Source organism: Neovison vison, chromosome 6, assembly GCF_020171115.1.
Source record: "Neovison vison isolate M4711 chromosome 6, ASM_NN_V1, whole genome shotgun sequence".
NCBI lineage: Eukaryota > Metazoa > Chordata > Mammalia > Carnivora > Mustelidae > Neogale > Neogale vison.
In genome coordinates, this window is record NC_058096.1 from 186,754,963 (window position 1) to 186,776,753 (window position 21,791).

The 21,791-nt window shown below is 41.6% G+C and overlaps 1 protein-coding gene across 2 annotated transcripts in view; it reads left to right on the forward strand.

Moving 5' to 3' along the window:
* MDFIC2 (MyoD family inhibitor domain containing 2) overlaps window positions 1–9,499 on the forward strand; it is a 104,024-nt gene extending 94,525 nt beyond the window's left edge. For both annotated transcript variants that reach the window (XM_044255241.1, XM_044255242.1), the window contains 2 exons: window positions 209–430; window positions 9,240–9,499. In XM_044255241.1, coding sequence (XP_044111176.1) covers window positions 209–430; window positions 9,240–9,499 — 482 coding nt within the window. The remainder of the gene's footprint in view (window positions 1–208; window positions 431–9,239) is intronic.
* The last annotated feature ends 12,292 nt before the right edge of the window (window positions 9,500–21,791 follow it).

Genomic DNA, 21,791 nt, shown 5'->3' on the forward strand with positions numbered 1-21,791 from the left:
TGTGTAAAATTTTATGATTCTTGCCCTTTTCCATTCTTAACTTAAATATTTATTCAAAATGGTTCCATTCAATGATTCTTCAATCTCTTAAGACCTTATTCTCACAAAAGTCTTGAGTGTGAAACTTTCTGCAAATGTCTGTTCTGAGATCACTAGGTCATGTCAACTATAGTGGGTTTGTGTATGTGTGTTTTCTTTTTTCATCTAGATATGCAACGCACAAATGAAAAGCTTGCAGACGAGAAACCCATTAATGCTATCATTATAAATTCAGTATCTGAATTCAATATCACAGATGGACCAGCCAAGGAAACCCCCAGTGAGAAAAAACTGTCAGAATCCAGCACATCACTGTCCTCCCTTGAAGAATGCCAAACGAAATTTTCCTACCTCCAAACTGATACTTCAGTTCATCAGAGAGACACTGATGGTATGTTTCTCCGAATCAACCCATCTCTAAATAAAGCTCCCCAACCCCCAGTCCCTGTAAAATCATCACATATGCTGTTAGGAAAAAAAAAAGAGCCTTTATGAATATTAAACAAGAAGACTTCGATTTGAAAACCCTGGTGAATGACACATGCCAAGGTCACTCTGCAATTATGAGGTGCTTGGCAGATTGTTTGCTCTCAAAGCTGGAAATCAGAGGCAAAGTGCTTTAAATAGCTGCAGTGAGGTATAATCGTGCTTGCTGTGGACCTGGGAAGGGGATAAAGAAGAATGGTAAAGTTTTCTCAAATCTGAGACCATTTCAGCCCATGACACTGGGCTGAGAGGAGTAGAATGGTATTAAAATGCTAGAAATGTGTAGATGTGGACTATAAAAGATAGCACGATGCTTACATCAGCAAACAGGGTTCATTCCTCTAGGTGATATCACTTCCTGGGCATTCTGGTCAGTGCCAACCTACACCCAACCATCCATGCATATGACTATAAAAGGCACATTCCTTTTGCAAATCCAGTTTCAAATTGATATGGTGCTAAATGGTCATCGCAGTCAAGTTCAAAGTCATGCACACCACACCAAGATATATGTAATTTAACTCAGGTTGACTTTATAATGCCCTTTACAGGAGACACAAACCATTCAAGAATTTTGTAGTGTTCCATATCCTCATTTGCATTTAAAGAAAGCTTGCAGTTTCTCGAAGGAAAATATAAGAGGGTATAGTTTCTAGTCTATATTTAAATTAATATTTACTTTTTGAAAATAAGGAAAAAATAAATAAATGGGCTTTGTGTAACAGGAGCTGTGGAATCACATCAGTGTAATTCCTGGCTCTGAAATTTATTAACCATATAAACCAGGATAAGTTTTTTACCATCTCTGAATCTGAGTCTTTCAGCTATACAATGGAGCGAGGGTGTTTTGAAGACCAAATGAAATAACGTGTATAAAGGATCCAATAATGGATCTGGCACATAATAGATATTAGATTTTTGCTTTTGTTATGGTTGTGGTTTCAAAAAGCAAGGAGAGAAATTTCTAACATGTGTTCCTTTTTTTTTTTTTTAAGATTTTATTTATTTATTTTTTTGACAGGGAGATCACAAGTAGGCAGAGAGGCAGGCAGAAAGAGAGAGAGAGAGAAGGAAGCAGGCTCCCTGCCGAGCAGAGAGCCCGATGCGGGACTCAATCCCAGGATCCTGAGATCATGACCTGAGCCAAAGGCAGAGGCTTAACCCACTGAGCCACGCAGGTGCCCCCTAACATGTGTTCCTTATGGTCTTGTAACAAACATTGTCATGGCTGCTTTAGACCAGAGGCTACAGAAACGATTGCTTGCAGGTGCCAGGAGATATATGAATAATGAGTTAGACTGGCAGTGAGCAACAGGGATTGGTGAGGACTGGGACAAAGTGAAGCGCACTGCAGCTACTCAGCTCCAGCTAATTGTCGCCGGAAGGAAACCAAGGCTCAGAGTTGCCAGCTACAGAGTGTCTTGTGAAATCACCCAATTTTCTGAGTGTTGGCAATACTTTGATTTCTTTTATGAAGTCCAGACACTCCCAACAACACACAGCTTGGGGATAACTTTGGCCGGCGGGCTGTCAGGTTACAACCTCAAATTCAAGATGATGCCCACGTTTCTGGCTTTGCTGGAGTTCGATGCCAATCAAGAAAACGGGCGATACAGGAGAGTTCTCTAAGATACTAGAAAGCACTGTGACACTAGAGCATTTTGTCGGATTGTCTCAGGGATGCACGTAATGGATCTTGGTTGTCATGACCCCTGAATTAGGAATTGCCGTTGTACACACATCCACACAGTACAACACGGTGTCCTCCAGAACCACTCGGATTTGTCCTAGCAGGGATTCTGGGAGGAGGAGGAGGGCTGGTGCGGCTAACATGACACCCGAACCCCTGTATTCTCAGGGAAGGGTCAAAGGACCACTCCATTGAACTGGCAACTGATACTCAGAGTCTCATGCAGGAAATACATGACTTACTGGTTTTGGGGGGCGGTTTTTTTGCTTGTTTGGTTTTTTGTTTTCAAAAGATCAAAGGAGACTCACAAGGACAGTTGACGTAGTCTGTTTTTCTTAAGCCTTGCCTAAGAGGCCGTCACAACCCAGGAAGTCATGATTTTCGGCTGACAGCACAGGTAAAAACCCACCATTCCCTTCCCACATGGTGAAAAAAAATCCCCCCATCGAGTTAAGAGTTTGGGATATCTGGATCAAAAAGAGAGCAAAATATCCAAACGAAAGCCCACGAGTGTGTCTAAGAAGCTCTCATTATCTTAAACAGCAAACATCAAGGATCTCAAGAGTTAAGTCAGAGAATTTTTATAGTAATTAATTTAAAGATGCAGAAATTGAGAGCTGGGGTCATTGTTCGTACTGAGATAAATACAGAAATATCTTTCAGGAACAGCAGGGGAAACAGAAGGGAAAAGAGAAGATTGCATCCACTTTCATGTAGTTTGTGGTTAATTTATTTTCAAATGTATAAATGAGTGCATAGGAATGGATGCTTAATTGCTAATATCTATTATTTATATACATTGCCCCACTTAAAACAGAATGGAAAAGCCTCACACATGCAGATTTTGTAAAATGTGTTACATCCATTAGCACAGTTCATGGTGTGTGCTCTGATGGGAATTTAAAAGGATCTTTACTGCACATCACACACTATGTGCTGCAACATTACTTTATTAGTAAATTGTGGCTCATCCTGTGTGGTCCCTTTCCCGAATAAAATGGAAAAAGTCCAGAGCACTGTCTGTGTCTCTGTTTCTGTTGCTCCATTCTGATTGCAAAGGCAACCCTGCGGGTAATAAAATCAGGAATACACACAATGCTCGAAAACAGGAGCCTTAAAAAAGAAGCCTGAGAATATACCTAATTGATGTATAATTTTGAATTTGAGACATCTCATCCAGGTGGAAGAGGAAAATCATAAATACAAGATACCTCAAAAGAATAGTCTTAATTACACCATGGACTACTGAATAAAATGATTACATTTTCTACACTGTAAATTTCATACAATTAAATGCAGTAGTGTCACCTTATAAAATGTTTCAATTTTATAATTATTTCAGTTCATTTGCTCAGAAAAAAACATAAGCACAAATTTACTAAGTATCACCCAAATCTAGTCAGCCTCGTTCTAAAGAACTGACTTGAATGTTAGTTGTGCTTGTCTGAACTTAAATAGATCTTGACATATTTAAGTAGCTATTAAAATTGATAACATCAGGGATGATACCCCAGCTAGAGAAAGGCATTCAGTCACACTTTATTTATTCCTATTCTACATTACAGACTTAACAAAAAAAAAAAAAAAAAAAAAAAAGAACTCAGTAGTGTTGAAGGAGTGGGAACCAATTTTTCTACTTTGTGACCAAAAACTTGTAGTAGTTCATTGGAGTCACTGTGTCATGAATCTCAGGATTCTGTTGAATCTGCTGGGACAGCACGTTGACCATGAACATATTAGGATACTGGGTTGGGGCCACGTTTATTTGCCTTTTTTGTTTTGTTTTTGTCTGGAGGGTTAGGGAGATTATTGTTTCTCTGGAGCCACTTCTGGAGGAACCATATTCTTGCTATTTTGGGGAGTGATTCCCCAACGAGCAGGTGTTATGTTTCTGGAACTGCGAAAAGCTATGAGAACTCCAGTGGACAGCTAAATCTGCCTCTGTCCCTCTCTCCTCTTAATCCCAGGCATCACGGTGGCAGGACCAAAGACGGGGAGGGCAAGCCCAGAGAGTTCAGGACCGTGACCATGAGGCTGACCTCAGGTACACTGGTGGAAGGTCTTTGCATCGTTACTTTTTCCACTATAATTAAATATGATCCTTTCTAATGAGACAGATTCTCCCTCTTAATTAGCCAATCCCCAGCTGCACATTTAGCACGGCTGCAGGCTGCATTCATCCTTCAGTATCACTTGAGTATCACTTAGCACATTACAGCCTCGATGTCCTAAATGTACCCAAGGGGTATACAAAGGAAATGAAACAACCTAAGTGGGGGGGGGGGTTTGTCATGGCTTCTTGTTCACAGTCAAGTCCACTTTTGGCTGCTTGTCCTGCAGGTCTTAGCTCATCCTGGAACCTTCCCTGATCCAGGTTTAACAAGGCAAGAGGAGGGAAAGAGGGATGGGCACCACTCTGAGAGCAGGCCAGGATGCCAGGGGCGTCATTAAAGGGGCTTCAACACGCAGAGACCTCCTAACAAAGATATCAGGCGAGGTAAAAAGCCAAGTAAGGGAACAGTGAGGCCACCTAGATGTTAGCAACAAGGCTCTGCCACCTCTTCCCTTGTCCCCTCCAGGCCACTAGTAGAGGACTAGTCCTGGACTTCACTCATGGGCCACTAGGAACTAACCATTAATAGGCAGACCACTAGCAAGTGGCATTAACGAAAGCCGCAGAAAGGAGGATGTCCAGAAAGAGGTAAAATCAAGGGGAATATACAGGTACTGACTGAGACACGTTCAAAGCAGAGATTGAGGAGGAGAAGCACCCCTGGGATTCCCTTCTTCCCACCTTCCCATTTCCTGTCACTGCTTCTCACTGGCTGAAGCAAGCAGGAGGCCACTTGACAGAACTTGGAGAACAGATGTTAGCCTTCTCGGGAAGACAGAGCAGAGCAGGGAGAGAAAGGGTAGCAGGCCTTCCAGGAGCCAGCCATGTCCTGCGCCATGTTGGACTGTGACAGAGAAGTGGGAGCCTTCTGAAGGGCAGGCCAGCTGCAGGGTTCAGAGCTCTGGAGGGGACAGTTTGACTCAAATCATGGCTCCTCCATTTCTGTGTTTCTTAAATTCCCTGAGCCACAGTTTCCTGATCTGTAAAAGAACATGATAGTACTCAACTCAGGTTTATTTCAGGATCTATTTGAGGTACCTACAAAGTGCCCAGGACTGTGCATTTGCTTTCAGTGTAACATCGGCTAAGAGAGCACAGACTTTGGATCCGGAAGGACTGAGATGTGAACCTCTCTTCCCCCACCCCCAACCACCCTACAGTTGAAAGATTCAGGATAGTCAGGGACAATCCCTAAGTGTTAGTCCTTTCACCCACAAAATGAGGATGACTTTCCTTATCTCCCATCACTCATTTATTCATTCATCCACTCAACAACAGACAGAGCTTTCTTGTAACTCACGTTCTAGTAGGGGGAGAAACTTTGTATTAATACACAAATTAGTTTCATATCATTCCAATGGTCTGTACCATGAAGAAAAAACAGAAGGCTATGAGACTTTCAGAAGAAAGATGTTTCAAGATAAAGACTCAGAGGCTGAGTAAGAATCAGGTCAAGCTGTGAGGAGGAAGTATATAACACAGGCCAAAGAGAGAGCACGGTCAAAGTCTCTCAGATGGGGTATGTCAGGGTCTGATGCTGAATCAGTTCAGTGAGCAAGGAGGACAGAAGGATGGGAAGCCAGAAAAATAGGCAGGAACCTATCACGAGACTCGCAGGCTATGGCAAGGATGTGGGACTTCAAGGGGAGAGTGAGCTCTTCCCACCTACAGTGAAAAACATCACAGGAGCTGATGAACTTGAGCTGGGCTCCTGTAAAAGCCATGTGTTAGGTCGGGGCCTATCGCTTGTTGACCTGATGATGGCTGAGAGTGGCCAGAACTAAGGGGGTGGCCCTAGAGGTGGGTAGAGGCTTCTGATTTTCACATACCAACTGGAGACAGGGCGAGCAGAACTCAGCAAGGAGCCGGAGGGAGGATGGTGGTATCATGGGGAAAAGGGAAATGACAAGAATGAGTCCCAGCTTTCTGCGGATTTCATCTGAGTGTGCAGGAGTCATTGACAGGAGGAGGTCAGAAGGAGGACAGGTGTGTGGAATGGGGCAAGAGGAGAGATCTAGATGCAATTTGGCCTCGGTAAATGGGAAGATGATTGAAGGAAGACATTGCCAACGAGACACAAAGTAGGCAGAGGAAGCGTAACGTACTCTTGGATGGGCTGAGAGCAGGGTGCTAATCATGAGCTATGACTTTGGGTCTCATGTTTATTAAACATGAAAGCCTCAAGAAATAGTGCAAAGGAAAACACACCCATTCCGGAATAGGGGAAGCCCAACTCTCTTTTCAAACAGTTGCAAATTTCCCCCCACTTCTTAGGCTACTTTTGTACAAACAAAAATTGTCCATATGCAAAACAGCTTTGCCTGGCCATGTAGAACTATGTAATATGCCTTTTAGGAAAAGTTTTCAATGCTCTTGAAAGTTTGGAAAAATCTGTTTTCAATTCACCAATGTTGCCATGTTTTTTTGGGCAAGAGGTTCTGCCTTTTATAACCAAATAAAAAGGACTGACTTATACACAGAAAAGGGGGGGGAAAAAAAGAGCTCTTCTATTCTCAAATGCAAAGTAGAGAGGTAGAAGAAAACAAATGCCAGTTTGGCCAAAATACTAGGCCAAACATGTGTGTGTGTGTGTGTGTGTGTGTGTGTGTGTAAATAAAATCTAGGGGGTACATCAGAAGTGGAGACCTCCAGGGAGCCTGCTTCCCTCTCTCTCTCTCTGCCTGCCTCTCCATCTACTTGTGATTTCTCTCTATCAAATAAATAAATAAATAAAATCTTAAAAAAAAAAAAAAGAAGAAGTGGAGACCTCCAGAATCTGCCAGCTTGAGAAAACACTGGGAAGAGGAATTAAACCAAAAGATTATATATGCTCTCAGGAAAGTATAAGTCCAATACCAAATAGGTATTTCATACTTTGATAGGAAACACCAGCCCCCACCCTAAGTTGCCTGCAAACCAAATTTTCAGCCTCACATCTCCATCTACAAAGGATGTGATCCCACTGGATCATTTTTGTATGATCATAGCCTGAGTCAGTCTCTCGAGTCTCCAGCCTGAAGGATATGGAGAATATTTTCTACTGAGAACTTCTTTGCCAGGGGCTGCTAGCATAGCCTTCTTGGCATTAGTAAAATTTGATGAGGTTTTCTGCTCCATATCTTTGACGACAAACACGCCCTCTTCAGAAACGCATACATGAAACGGAGTCTAGGTACTGTGCTAAGTAACTCCTGAATTTTTGTGGGTGGTTTGCACTGACTTAGATGGGTGAGTTAGCCACATGCTAGAAAGTGGCTCTAAGTGAATAAAAAAGGTACCCCGACTGGCAAAGAGATGAGTACATACGCCCTAGGGGTATTATGGGATATGCTGCCTACCCCAGAAATACTTAGTAATGGCCACAGCACCTGCAACAATATATGGCAATTAAAGTCATCATAAAAGTCACGGTGAGGTTCTTTACCACCGTCTTATTGGGAAGAAAAAAAAAAGGAGGCTGTGAGGCAGGGATGGAGGGTGGGGTGCAGGACAGGATGGAGGCAGGAAGATTTTTGTTTACCTATAAGCAAGGTCACTTTAGACCTTTATATAAGTATTTTAAAAGAAATCTTCAAAATATTTTTTTCCCTTTTAGAGCAAGTTTCCATGTTCTCCCTCCTCTTACAGGTTAACAAATAGCTGAACAACAAAAGTGAAAAGGTTTTCTGGAAAACACTCTTGGAAATAAATGAACAGGGCTCTAAGAATACTCAGAACCCTTTAGCGGAGGACTCCAGGAGCAAAATCACTCCTGCAGGCTTGTGTAGTCTCAGCCAACTGAAGTCTGAAAACCAAAAGTTATTAACATTAACATTCTTGGTGAAAGAATTATAAATCCCGATGAAAATCTAACTTTAATTGATTGATAAACCCATCAGGAGGAGGAATTTTTCTCCAATTCATGCCAGATTGTTACTTTCAACTGTCAATAATCTTCAGGATACTGACTTCAATTAATTACATGATGTCTCATGTAATTGCTTACCTACCCATTTATAAAATGCTCATACATTTTTGAGACCTTTGTGACTAAAAAAAAAAAAAAAGTTATAATTTTAACAAGAGAACTGCTACATCTTCTAACTAATTCCCTTTATGGAAACAAAAACTATAATAATCTATAACCCATCACAGCTGTTTGGCTAGAATTACCAATTACCTTCAATACCTTGGAGATACTTTTCAGATTTTCATGAGTCTGCGTGGTAAATTTTTAAACCAATTTTCTTAAAGAGGATTGAGAAGATTTCTACTCTTTAAGGGATATGATGACACATTTCCATTTAACATGAACATAAAATCAAGGCCTCACATTAACTGGAGCACAAAGGACGCAGGGATTAAAAATAAAATACAACTAAAATCAAAACTACAACTATTTAAAAATCATTTGTATTGGGTTTTGAAATGTGCTTTTTGCTTGCATGTGAAATATGGATATGGCGGATTCCTGGGAAACCACACCATACAAATGACAAATCCTTGAGACAAGAAGCCAAAAGTTTGTACAGTCTCTCTCCTTGTCCCCAATCCTAATTGCTCCCGAAAGCTCTCTGCACTTGGGGAGGACCTGTTAGTTTTCAGACAGTTGCAAGGTTTCCAGATAGGTATTGAATTGTGTGGTTTCCCAGCACCTCTGCAGGCAAAGTAAATAAAGGAGTTCAGAAGAGTGACAGCATTTTAAACAACCAGATTATGTGGAATCAATAGAAATGCTCAGGAAGTTAATAAAGCAATTACTTAAGCAGAGGGAGTCCTGCATGGGGGGTGGGGAAGCTTGAGAGAATAATGATGTACATTACCCCTAATATGGACAATTAAGAGTTGGCTATAAAGTCACTGCACATGCCTGTCCTTCAGAGATGCCCCCCGTATGGGCCACTATTCATTTTCTTCTTCTTCTTTAAACAGAGGAATGTGCCTCCCTTATCCTCACCTGTCTGTTTTGCCAGTTTTGGGACTGTCTCCTGATGCTCCCGGATACGTGCGAAACGGTGTGTACCAACCTGTGCTGCCCCTCTCACAGGTATCACCACACCTCGGATGAAAGCCACTCTCGGAACGATTGCAGTTGCAACTGTGACGTGGACTGCAGCCTGTTTGAGTCTTGCCACGAGACCAGTGAGTGTCTGGAGCTAGCTATGGAGATTTCAGAAATCTGTTACCGCTAGCCCAGTGAAATTAACCAGACCCTTTGGCCCTAAGGGGAAATTCCATGACAACAAGGCTGTGATTTCTATGTGCCGAGATGTAAGGACTGTACACATTTCTTGGATGCTATAGACCATTTTATTCTGCACCTGCCTAACAATCTAATACTGTCAACTCTATGGTCTCATTCCAAATTTCATAACCGCATGGCTCGCTGAAAAATAAGATCTTGATCACATGTGATGAACAAATCCTAAGTACCTCTTAACTGCCATAGGTACAAGGTATTTCTTGACTGTAAAAGAGCATGCTAACCCACTCTGGGTTACTGCATTCATTGGCTTACGTCATGGATTCAACTTCATTCACAAATTCAGGACAAATTAGTGCATTCTTTTCGAATTGACATACATTAGCTCGTCTTTGTAATGGACTCATGCATAAACATTATGCATTGTTGGTTATTATTAATAATGTATTGTATAACATGATTTCGTAATTAAAAATTTATTTATACAGTCTCTTAAAATTCACTTATATGTACAGTTTAGGTAGGAAAGGGAATTAAATGAATTAGAAACCATGTTCCTGTAATTACAACAGATGTCTCTAAGACATCTCCAGTGAATTTTGAATATGATGTACTTCAAGAGAGTACTGTAATTCTAGACCACATTATTATACGTCTATGACTATGTCATAACAGGTTATGCATGTTCTTAATTTGTTACAGAAATGCTCTTCTTTATTCCAATGAGCATAAATGGGAATTATATGCAAGTTTCAAGAAAATGACCCCAGATAGTCAATTCTTCATTTTCCTCATTTCTGTTTGTCAGGTACAATAAGCAACAGGATATTAAAACAGAATCATATCATTTCACTAAACTATTACTTATATAGGAACCTGAAAGAAATACATGTTTAGCTACTTACTCAGCACCTAGTTTCCTAATAAAGCATGTGCTTCAGAAATCATATTTTCTTCTTTTCTGATAATTACAGTAATTCATAACTATGTTGTGCACCTCTTCGTATTACAAAAAAAAAATTTAAAGATGTGGTATCAACTTGGAAAGTGATTTTCAACTCAAACAAATTAAAACAAACCATTTTGGGGGAAACACATCTAGGTTGGAGTTATTTCAGCATCTTCTTTTCTTTCAGTAGGCATGGCATTGCTCACTAATCTGTGCTTATATATTCCCATGGAGATGTCTCAATATATTCACTGAATGTACATATATATGTATATACTTATATATATTCAAACAAAGAAAACAAAAGTGAAGTAAAGAGTAGAGGGAACTTTCTGCAATCTAGTAAAAAAAAATTTCCAAAATAACTGTTTTTGCCCGACTTAGGTAATTTCAGGCAAAAGCAACATTCATTTAATTTCTGTAGTAAACTAGCACATTTTTCTACTCTCCAAAAAATTCCCTCCAAAAACTGAAAACTATTAATCTTTTAAAAATGTTTTTAAGCTGCCTTTAGAAAGGTATTTAACTGCTCCTGTCTTGTCCTGACGACACAGCGCATGTGTGGTTAATACGGCTGCATTTCTCTTGAACTATTGCCTTATCCACAAACCACAGAGCATGACAGTGCCCTACACTGCCTAGGAACCCCTTCGGTCTCTCTGCTTTCCAGAAGTTCAAGGACAACTCTACACTCTATGCATAGAACTTGGCAGCTCATTTGTGGAGGGGGTGGGGGGTAGAAATGGATTCTTAGAACAGGAAGGGAACCTAGGACAGTTCCGATCCAATAGTCTCATTCTCCATAAGAGAAAAGGGAGGCCCCAAGAACCAACTTATCCAGGACCACACAGTGAGTTAATGGAACTGTTAAGAACTCTAGCTGGTGGTCTGATTTTCTAACTGCACTTCACTGCTTAGTTCTGTACTTCTGAGTCCAGCTGGTACACAGTGGTACAGCTGCTCCAATGGCCCAAATATTAAAATACTACCAGACTGGCTCATAAACAGTTGTTACCTTGTACCTCCTTAGTGTTTCCTCTAAGCCCCCAGGCATCCTGGCCCCACTCCAAGCACCCATCCCACCGCACCATGGTCCAGCCCCTAAAACAACATGTGGAGCACCAGGGTCTCCGGGCTCCTGTCCCAGTACAATGGTACCTGGTATTACTGATTAGGCCATGTTGAATTTGTGTAAAATATTTTGACCATCATCACTTATTCCTTTCAGTCTATGAGACCTTAAATGGTGCAAAGAGGATGCGTTTCAAATGTGAATCAAATGCTTGTCAATTAGAGACCTAAAAATTGCCAGGTCTGATTTTATAATGTGGTCAGAGTACTACAAGATTTTTCTGTGGTCTCTCCATGGTTAGTTAACTTGTTCCTCACTTTCAGAATTCACCGTGCTATAACAGAAAGGGTCGGTTATACAAAGTATGAAATTTCTTTTCTTTATAACCAATAATAAAACATCATCCTTTTTGCAAACATGAATGGCTCCTTCAATTGAATTCTTACAATAAAACATACACAGCTGGGAAAATGCACTTGCAGAGGTAAGACAGATGAAAAAGGAATGTGGTTATTGATTAAATACAGGTATCAGAATCTGGAAAAGCTAGGATTTTTTTTCTGTAATGAAGAAGGCCTGTGATTACAAGTAAAGACAATATTATTCTTTAGGATGGGCTTTTTTGGGAACAGAGTATTCCTATTTAAGGAAGCACAATAGATTTAAAAAAATTTGAAAACATACCACATGTATAGCGAATGGAGAACAGAGATTTCTCTTCCCGCAGCACTATAACAACATAGTTACATTGTCTTTGCTTTGCTCAGTGGATTTTTATAAAACCATTGCTTCTCTAAAAGCCAACAAAATATGGGAAGCAAGGAAGAAACAAAGTTACATTTAACTTGCTAATGAAATCCTCTTATTATATAAACTGATAGGCCTACAAAATTAATTATCAATGCTGGACAAAATTAATAAAGCAAAAGTCACTTCATTTTTTTTCCAAGGAAGTAAGAAAGGGCAGGGGAAATTTACAAACAGGAAACATCACATGAAGGCATAGCAGCAAGTTTTTCAAAAATAAATGTGCAGGTGGGAATGTCTGAAGGACAGAATTCATTATCCAATGCCTCCAAATCTTCCCTCCCTCTACAAAATGAAACTAAGAGAGAATATGTACACTTAAAAGTAAGGTAGTTTGACTAAGAGTTTTGCCCATGACATGGCGAGTTCACCCAGCCACACAAACTGATGACCTGAGACAAAATCTAAGTACTTGGTTTAATAGTTTGCTAGGTGTTTTCTAAAGAAGAGATCTGAGCCCAAACCTCGAGATTTGCCATATCTAACCTCATGTGATCTATGTGGACAGGCAAAATCAATACAGCATGAGGGCCTAGTGTTTATAATCAACATGGGACTAGAATTGTGTTGTTGGGATCCTCTGTCTAGGTCTACATAGCCCCTAACATTACTGGGAAGGAGCCCAAACTGGGGTAGGGGGAGGGGTGGAGGAATGAAGACAGAGGAAGGGCCTGCATCATTTTTTGGATCTACAGTTGACTCTTGAACGATGCAAGAGTTAGGGGCCCTGAGCCCCTGTCCAGTCAAAAATCCTCATATAACTTTTGATTTCCCCCAAACCTTAATTACTAATAGCTTACAAGAAGCCTTACCAATAATATCAACATTTGATTAATACGTATTTTGTATACGGATGACATGCTGTATTCTTTTTTTTTTTTTTAAAGATTATATTTATTTATTTGACAGAGAGAGATCACAAGCAGGCAGAGAGGCAGGCAGAGAGAGAGGAGGAAGCAGGCTCCCTGCCGAGCAGAGAGCCCGATGCGGGGCTCGATCCCAGGACCCTGAGATCATGACCTGAGCCGAAGGCAGCGGCTTAACCACCGAGCCACCCAGGCGCCCCGACATGCTGTATTCTTAAAGTAAGCTAGAGAACAGAAAATGTTACAAAGACAATCATAAGGAAAAGAAAAATACATTTACAGTACAGAGCTGCATTTTTACAGTACGGCGCTATATTTGTTGGGGGGAAAAATCCACATAAGAGTGGACCCACACAGTTCAAACCTGTGTTAAGTGCCACGTTCTGGCGGCATCTTGACATGCTTCACAGACCTGCTTCCGCCACTACCTCTAAAGCAGTGGTTCTCCAGTAGGGGTGGTGGTGCCCCATCCCCCGAGACGTTTGGCAATATCTGGAGACATATTCAGTTGTCCCAATGGAAGCGGGGGCAATTCTACTAGCATCTCGTGGGTAGAAGCTAGAAATGCTAGTAAACATTCCACAACACACAGGATACCTCTTGCAACAAAGAAAGAGCTCTGATAGCCTTCCTCTCAGTCCCAGGGAACTATCACCAAGCTGACTGTTACACATGGCCAAAAATAGAATTGCCAGCGAACCCGGAGGATGCCCACTTCCCTTCAAATTTCAGATAAACAACAAATAATGCTTTAGTACAAGCATGTCCCAAATATGGCATGTGACACACTTATACTACAGAAACGATTCCTCGCTTATCTGAAATTCAAATTTAGCTGGTTGTCCTATATTTCTATTTGCTAAGTCTAGCAGCCCTAGTTCAAAAGAGCCCACATTTAAGAGGGCTCTCTGGAAGGGATGATCTTCCAGCTCGCTCCCTGTCTCCGAGAGAGAAGACTTGTTTATTTCTTCTGTCAGAGGCCAGGACATTCATCGGACCCCATTTTATAATGTGGTATAATTTAGGTCAGGGAGCTTGGCTTAAAGATCAGCTCCAAAGAAAAACACTCATTTACCCTTCTGTCCCAGGCTTACTCTATGACCTTCGGCTAAGCTGACCTCATTTTACTCTTTCTGCTTCACATTTCTGAGAAGGGACCTCAGCCAAGGGCTATCTGGATTCAAGGGGTAGAAAGCAGTAGTCTTTATTTACACCTTGAAAACTAAACCCACATTTTTTGGCTCAGTTTTGGCCAGAAACACCCTTCTTGTCTGGTGTCCGCACACCTGAAGGGGTACTTTTTCCCTATCTAGTTATTTTCCTTTCTGTATTTCTTGCTCTGTCAGAACTCTGAGAGGGAAAGGGGTGAGTGAGAATTTCTTGGGTCTGGATTGCAATACCATCTATTAACATATGAACTTCACCATGCACTCTTAGCGTATATTTCAGGGTTGACCAGAGAACATGAACATTTTCCCTTTACTACATTATTCTTATTTATTTTACAGATGAGAAAAACATTCAATAGAAAATATTTGATTAAGTGCTTTATATACATTACCACAGTTCTCCAAACAGCTCTTAAAATAAATTCTATTATTAATCCCATTTTCCTAGGGGAAATAGAGACTTAAGGAAATTAAATAACGTGTCTGAGGTCACACACCAAATAAGCAATAGTCGTGAGGTTTGAACTCAGGTCTCTTCATTCCAAAGCCCTGTTTTCAATCACTATGCCTAAAAGTTGTACATATGAAGAATGATCAAACCAAGATAGAGTCCAAGTATTCACTTCTAAAGCAAAATCAATCAGAAAAATATAATGACTAGATTCAAAGAAAACCATTCGCTGATGTAAATGTTTTAAAAGTTGTTATCCTGTGCAGTGATTAGAATTTGGAACATCTTCAAAATGCTTTTAAGATATGTCCCCAATATGTAATAAATGCGAAGTCAATGTATTGCAATTTAATCTTTATGTCAGTAGCTTTGCCCCATTCATCTACAGTTATGAAGGCTTACCTTTTAGTGTTCCATTTTAGCCAAGCAACTTTGATCTCAGCCTCAAAAATCCACCCTGCACAGAGCACCCAGTGCAGCCCTCATCAGCATTCCACAAGAGATCCTAGGAGCATGAAGGTTTTTAATCAGTCAACAACACTACAGTCAACCAAATGCACTCTGATACTTAGACCTTTTATCTCAAAAGCTATGCGGAAACCAAGGTCACAGTAACCTCTTTTATGGTTTATTGTTCCTCAAATGTACTTAGAGTGGATTTACGAAGCCACAACTTATTGTGTGGATACAGAGCTTTCACTAGGTTCAGCCCTCTCCAGCATTCACTTTGTGTCCCCTTTCAGCACTTTCTGCCTCTGGATCCTTATTTAATATCAAGTTCCCGTAAATTTTTTAAAAAAATAAAACAAGAATATTGAACAAGATTTTCCCAGTAGCTAAGCTACTCATCATTTGTAATTGAGGCTCTTCAGAAAGCTGCATTAACATCTCAAATCACTGCTGAATAGTTTTGCAATACCAGGGCAGGTCCCCCCAAGGGAGGAGGAAGACAAGAAGGTGGGATGGTGCCAGTGTGGTAACTCTGCCATTGTGACAGGTCACTGCCAAGGCGGGCACAGCAGGAAACCACCTTGGTCAGGAGGTGAGTTTGTGGAACTACCCCTGCGAGGTGAGGTGGGAAGGGGATTCTAAATGTTGTAGAACAGCCTCAACAGATCCATAGATCACATGTGGCTCACTTGCTTTTTTGATGACTCTCACTCTGAGCAAAACTATGCAAGAGTGCCTTGCTTGGCACTCTCACTTTGCTCAGAGTGAGAGTGCATAGTTTGATCTAGAAGTGACATTTTTACAATAATGTATTAACAATGTGTTAGAAATAATTTTGAGAACAGAAGTATCTGTGTAGCACCCAAATCATCCTACATGCTACCCACAGTACTTGTAGAATATGCTGGAACACAAGGTTCAACAAAAGCCAGGAGTGGGACCCATTCAGTGACTGCCCAACTTCAGTTAAGACCTAGTCTGCACGCCTGGTCTAAGGAGGTGGGTATGAACTCAATTGTTGGGGAGGAAGGGAAAAAGCAAGAGCCATGTCTAGAAGGGGCCTCAAAGGCTAGTTTGTTTTCCTTAGGAGCACATGGAGAACCACAGACGAATGGCAAGGTATCGCATGACTAAAGTGGTATGTGAGGAAGCCCAGCTATGCAGCAGCGTGCAGGACAGATTACAGCAAGGAGAGACTGGAGACTTCCAAAGGAGAGCACTTGCAGGAAGGTACAGGGTGATGAAGGCCCAAAATAGGATGGTGACAGGGAAAACAGGCAGGAAGAGATGGATGGGGAAGAAATTAGAAAAGGACCATTAGTCCTTTCTCAAACTCTTCTTATTTTAAGACTCGAATATTCCCTACTGTCTATCACATATATGACTCATGAAGCCATTATTTTCATTAGGAAAGAAACGGGTTGGGGAAGGGGGGCAATCTATTCCAAGTGGAAAGTCAAGGTATATTTTTAGCTACATTAAGCCAGCCTTCTGCTGCTCTGCACACTGATGTAATTCCAACATAAAACATAATCTATAATATTCCCGGGGAACAAATCCAATTCTGGGTCATATAAATTTTCATATAAGTCCATCACAATTCATTCCCAAAACATCTCATTCTCTTTGAAAGCTGGAACTGCAGCGAGTGATCAAAATGAGTAGTTTCAAATTGCTCTGGAATTTCCAGAGATGCTAAATCTAACCTGCCCACGGTACAGGACCAATCCCCCAAACTTTAAATCAGAGGTAAAGCATTTTATGTTTTAAAAGATATATTCCTCAAAGTTTATCACAGTGTATTAAAGTCAAATGTGAGTTATTGCTTACCAAATCTGGAGCTGATGTCTCCTCTTGATTACCCTAGGTAGGCGAGAATAAGTATCTTCCAACCAACATATTTTTTACCTTTTCATCTGCCTCTTGCTATTTACAATAGAGTGAAAAATAATAGCCAAGGAGTGACTTTGCAGGGTTGGACGAAGTGCAAATCCCATCTGACTCGGGCCTAAATTGTATTCCAGGCCCTTGGCAAGTTCTGCTGCATGGGGAAGAATTATGGAAACTAGCCTTTCAATAGCTGGGTTGGTCCTGGAGGAATAATCAGTGAAAAGTCATCTGATGAACTTTCAGCACATTTGCATTGGCTTAGAACCTGGCATATATATTATTGGTCATGCCTGAAATGTACCTCTCTCTGCCCTTGCTGGGGTTTCTGCGTGACGGAAGTAGCTGGGCCATGAGCATGATACCCTGTGAAACTCTAGATTGAGCAGAAATTTTATTACTAATGCCATTTATAGCAGAAAAATTCTCCGCCAATTTTTCTGATCTTATCTGTTGTATATATAGCAACTGTCCAGAACTCAAGATTCCTCCTAGGGGTTGGGAGAAGTGCGAGAACAGAGGACATCCTTTGGTTTAAAGCTATCTCAGAAGGGTCAGACTTCCCTGGGGGTGTGACAGTATCACCTTAGCAGGCCAAGTCAGAAGAGCATCCTAAGGTACACAGTTTCAAGCACCCTCCCTTCTGGTCTTTGAGGATTGGGGGCTATTAGGAGGCTCCTCTTCCAGAACACACCATTAGAATGCAAGGGTATTTTACAAAAATACTTCATGTTAGCCTGTAATGACAGGGAAGGAGGTTGAGGTCTACCAACAGACTTGAAGTCGAATCCTGCCTCCCCTTTTATGAGCCAAATACATTGAATTGGTAACTAAACATCTTTGAGTCCCAGGTTCCTTGTCAATAGACTATGGTTAATAACACCATCCCATGGGTCATGGTGAGGAATCAAAGAGACAATTCAACAAAGCTTTTAGTCCTGGTTTAGTACACCAAGTACACTTACTGAATTTCAGCTACAATTATTGTTAGCATCACTACCCAGTTCATTTGTTTTCCTAACACGGGGGAGATGTCTACATCTTTAGTTCTGCCCTACCCCCATATCATACCAAGATTTTGAGACTTACCCCTTTTTAGGGCAAACTTTTCATTATTCACTGATTTCTCTCCCAGGAAATGAGCACCTCTACTACCCGTATCTCTTTATTTTGCTTTTCTCCTGTGATACCATATCTTAGTCTCCAAAATTAGGATAATACTTATGACAGCAGGCAATCTTAATCACGCTTTACAGGTGCCACTCACTGTAGGAATGACCTCTCAGCCATTCTATCACTATATCTTTCTCAGCACCCCCAGAAAGGTGGTATAATCCCCAGAGTACTGATGAGGAAAATCAGACTTGCAGCATTTAAATACTTTGCAAATGCCAAGGAAACATGATGATAGAGGAGAGATTTGAACGTAGGAGTTTATCTGATTCCAAGACCCACGTTCCTAACCACTTCAGCTGTGCGGCAACCGTGGCTGAAGGCCAGGCTGGCCAATTTGACACCTCGAGGATTTAAAATGGTAGGGCAGTGGGAGTGCCCAGCCCTCCTCCCTACTCTGGTGAGAGGGACTTCAATGTGACCACACAGAGAACTGGACACATGCCCTTGTTTTATGGAGAAGAGGTGGACTGCATTGTTTCCCACCCAGGAAATCAGAGAGGTGAGCTGCTTTGCAGCTGAGTGAGGGAGAGTGGCCTCGGCCAGAGAAAGGCCCGCTTTCCAGAGGGTGCCCGGGCAAGGAGTAGTGCAGGTTAGGCCAGACACAGGGTCCACAAAAACCAGAGCATATTTGGAACACTACCTCAGCCAGAGGGAGCCAACGAATGTGATCAATTTGCCAGTCCCTTACCAGCTGGGCATTCCGGTGAATGGCCCCAGACTCCTTTGGCAGTTGCCTTGGGCACTGCTGAGGCTACACAGATACCTCATAAGCCAGGATGTGGAAAGCTATGAGGACGACCTCAAGGTCTTATAGGTGAACCCAAATGACACCCACAAGGACCACCCATGACCATCCAACCCTCAGCTTACCACTTTCTAAGCTAGAGGGTCAACCCTTCTAGAACAGGCCAGCTGTGCCAAGGGGACTGGCCAGGGCTAATGAGTGACCACCAGTCAAACCGCTCTGAGGTTAGCCCACTGGCTGCTGTAGTTTATTCCTTCCTGAGAGACTGTCCCTGGAGGAGCACCACGCATATTCCTAGGAACCGGGGCTCTTGAGGGATGCGGAAAGTTTCTGTCCTCTTCCAGTGCTGGGACAAAAAATCCTAGGGGTCCTTCTTTTTTTTTTCAGTTGTCTCTGCCACAGTGCCTTGACATGTATTTCTCAGAGTCACAGACAGGTATATCTAACTCAAAGAGTAGCCCTGTTTGGGGCAGGCCCAGAGCTTTCATCTGGTTCATTAGTATTTCAGCCTTCTCAAAAGTAGTATGCTGATCTGACCCCCAGTCCCGCACTTGCTCCTTCTTTACTGGGGGGTGGGGAGGTGGGGGGTGGTATAAGGGATGGAGGCACTGTGCCAAATGGGGATTAAATACTCTACAACTCTAAAATCCCCACAGAGACTTGGATTTCTTTCACATCCTTAAGGGTTAGATGGGCTTGGACTGCATCACTCATGGCTTCTGAGACAACACGTGTCCTCTGTGACTAAAGACTCCCAAAAACTTTATGAGGCTGCCTGGGCCTGGAATTTTCTGTGGGTTTCCTGCTTATCCTCTCCTTCAAAGACATTCCATCCAAAACTACAGCACATCCTGCAACAGAAGCAAATCTTGCCATGTGGACAGTACATCACCCGTGTCATGGGCTCATTTCACTTATATCAAAGAGAACTGGCACCAGGCCTGGGGGCTACCATCCCATGTAATCCATTCCTCTTTCAGGGCAGTGGTAGGATCAGAGTTAGCAGAAAATTCTGTTCCTCAGAGTTTTCTCCATGAACCTCCTTAAAGAAAAAACACGTCCACGGGAGCACTTTGGCGAAAGCATCAGAATGAGACAAGAGCTGTCTGAGGAGAGTTTCTCATAATGTAATCAACCAGGGAATTCAGTTATTTCTGGGGCATACATTTAAAAAGAAATCAATACATTCATTATGGCTGATAACACACCAGGACAGGTCAGATTTTTTAGGAATTTCACATAACTTCTAGAACACATATTAACCATTTCCGTATAAATATTTCCTAAGGAAAGCTTAGCATCACTTACTTGAAAATGGTTCCCATTTAATGTAACATATCAATTAAGTCCTGATGAGTTTAATATCTCTGTTTTACAAGGGAAAAAAATAAACCTTTTCAGATGCTCCCGGAGAGAGACCCCTGAAAATCCCAGTATTAGTTCAAAGTCAACAAGACTTCCTTTAGAATTTGATTTGGGGGAAGTTTGTCAAAAATATCAAAAGGTTTGGTGGGCGCCTGGGTGGCTCAGTGGGTTAAGCCGCTGCCTTCGGCTCAGGTCATGATCTCAGAGTCCTGGGATCGAGTCCCGCATCGGGCTCTTTGCTCAGCAGGGAGCCTGCTTCCCCCCTCTCTCTCTGCCTGCCTCTCTGCCTACTTGTGATTTCTCTCTGTCAAATAAATAAATAAAATCTTTAAAAAAAAAAAAAAAAAGGTTTGGGCACCTGGGTGGTTCAGCCAGTTAAGTGTCTGCGCGTTGCTCAGGTCATGATCCCAGTGTCCTCCAGGGGCCTAAATGGAGTCCCAAATCAACCCTGCTCAGCAGGAAGGCGGCTTCTCCCTCTGCTCCCTCCCACCCCCCGACCCTTGACCCCCACTCACGTGTACTTTCTTGCGCTCTCTCTTGTAAAAATAAGTAAATAAAATCCTTAAAACATATATTAAAAGGTTTTTAAAATATTTGATTGAATAGGATTATAGGTTATAGGTCACTGTGAAACACTATTTAGCTATCCATCTAACCAAAATGACAAAGATTTCAAAGGCAAATACAGAAAGTTACATGGTTGCAAAAAAATAACTTAGCTCTTTTAATACAGAAGGCTCTGTTTTCTTTCATAATCAAAGGCATGATCAAGACAACATGAAGCATAGGAAATTATTTTGATGAAACACAGAATGTCTGCCAGACATCTTAAAAGGTAAAGAAAAACCTGCTACTATCCCATTAAGAACAGACCACTAGTCCAAGAAAACTTTGTCCTCCGAGCACATGAAAGAAAATTGTTTTACTTTTACATGAGTATACTATTGATGTTTAAAACTTATTTTTTTCTTTAAGTCAGTTAAATAGAGCTATTTTACGAATTTATTTTGGCAATCTCCTCTGGAGGTAGAAAAACTAAATCCACGTAGCACATCACCATAGACAGACACAGAGACCCTGCAACTTTCATTCCAAATGGCAGTCCTTGATGAGGAATCATAAGCTGTAAGGAATCTTTGGGCAAGACATCTTCCTTAGCAATCTTTTCAGGAAAAAAAAGAAAAGGAAAGAAAAGAAAAGCCTCTTTGCCCTTCTCCGCCCCCTTTATTCCCCAGTCTTTGTGGGCAGTCTTTTGGATATCTCCAGTGGTGTTTACATTTCAAAGACATGATAAGATTCACAACATCAAGAGAGAGAAAAGAATGAAAGGTTTCTCCTAGGAGT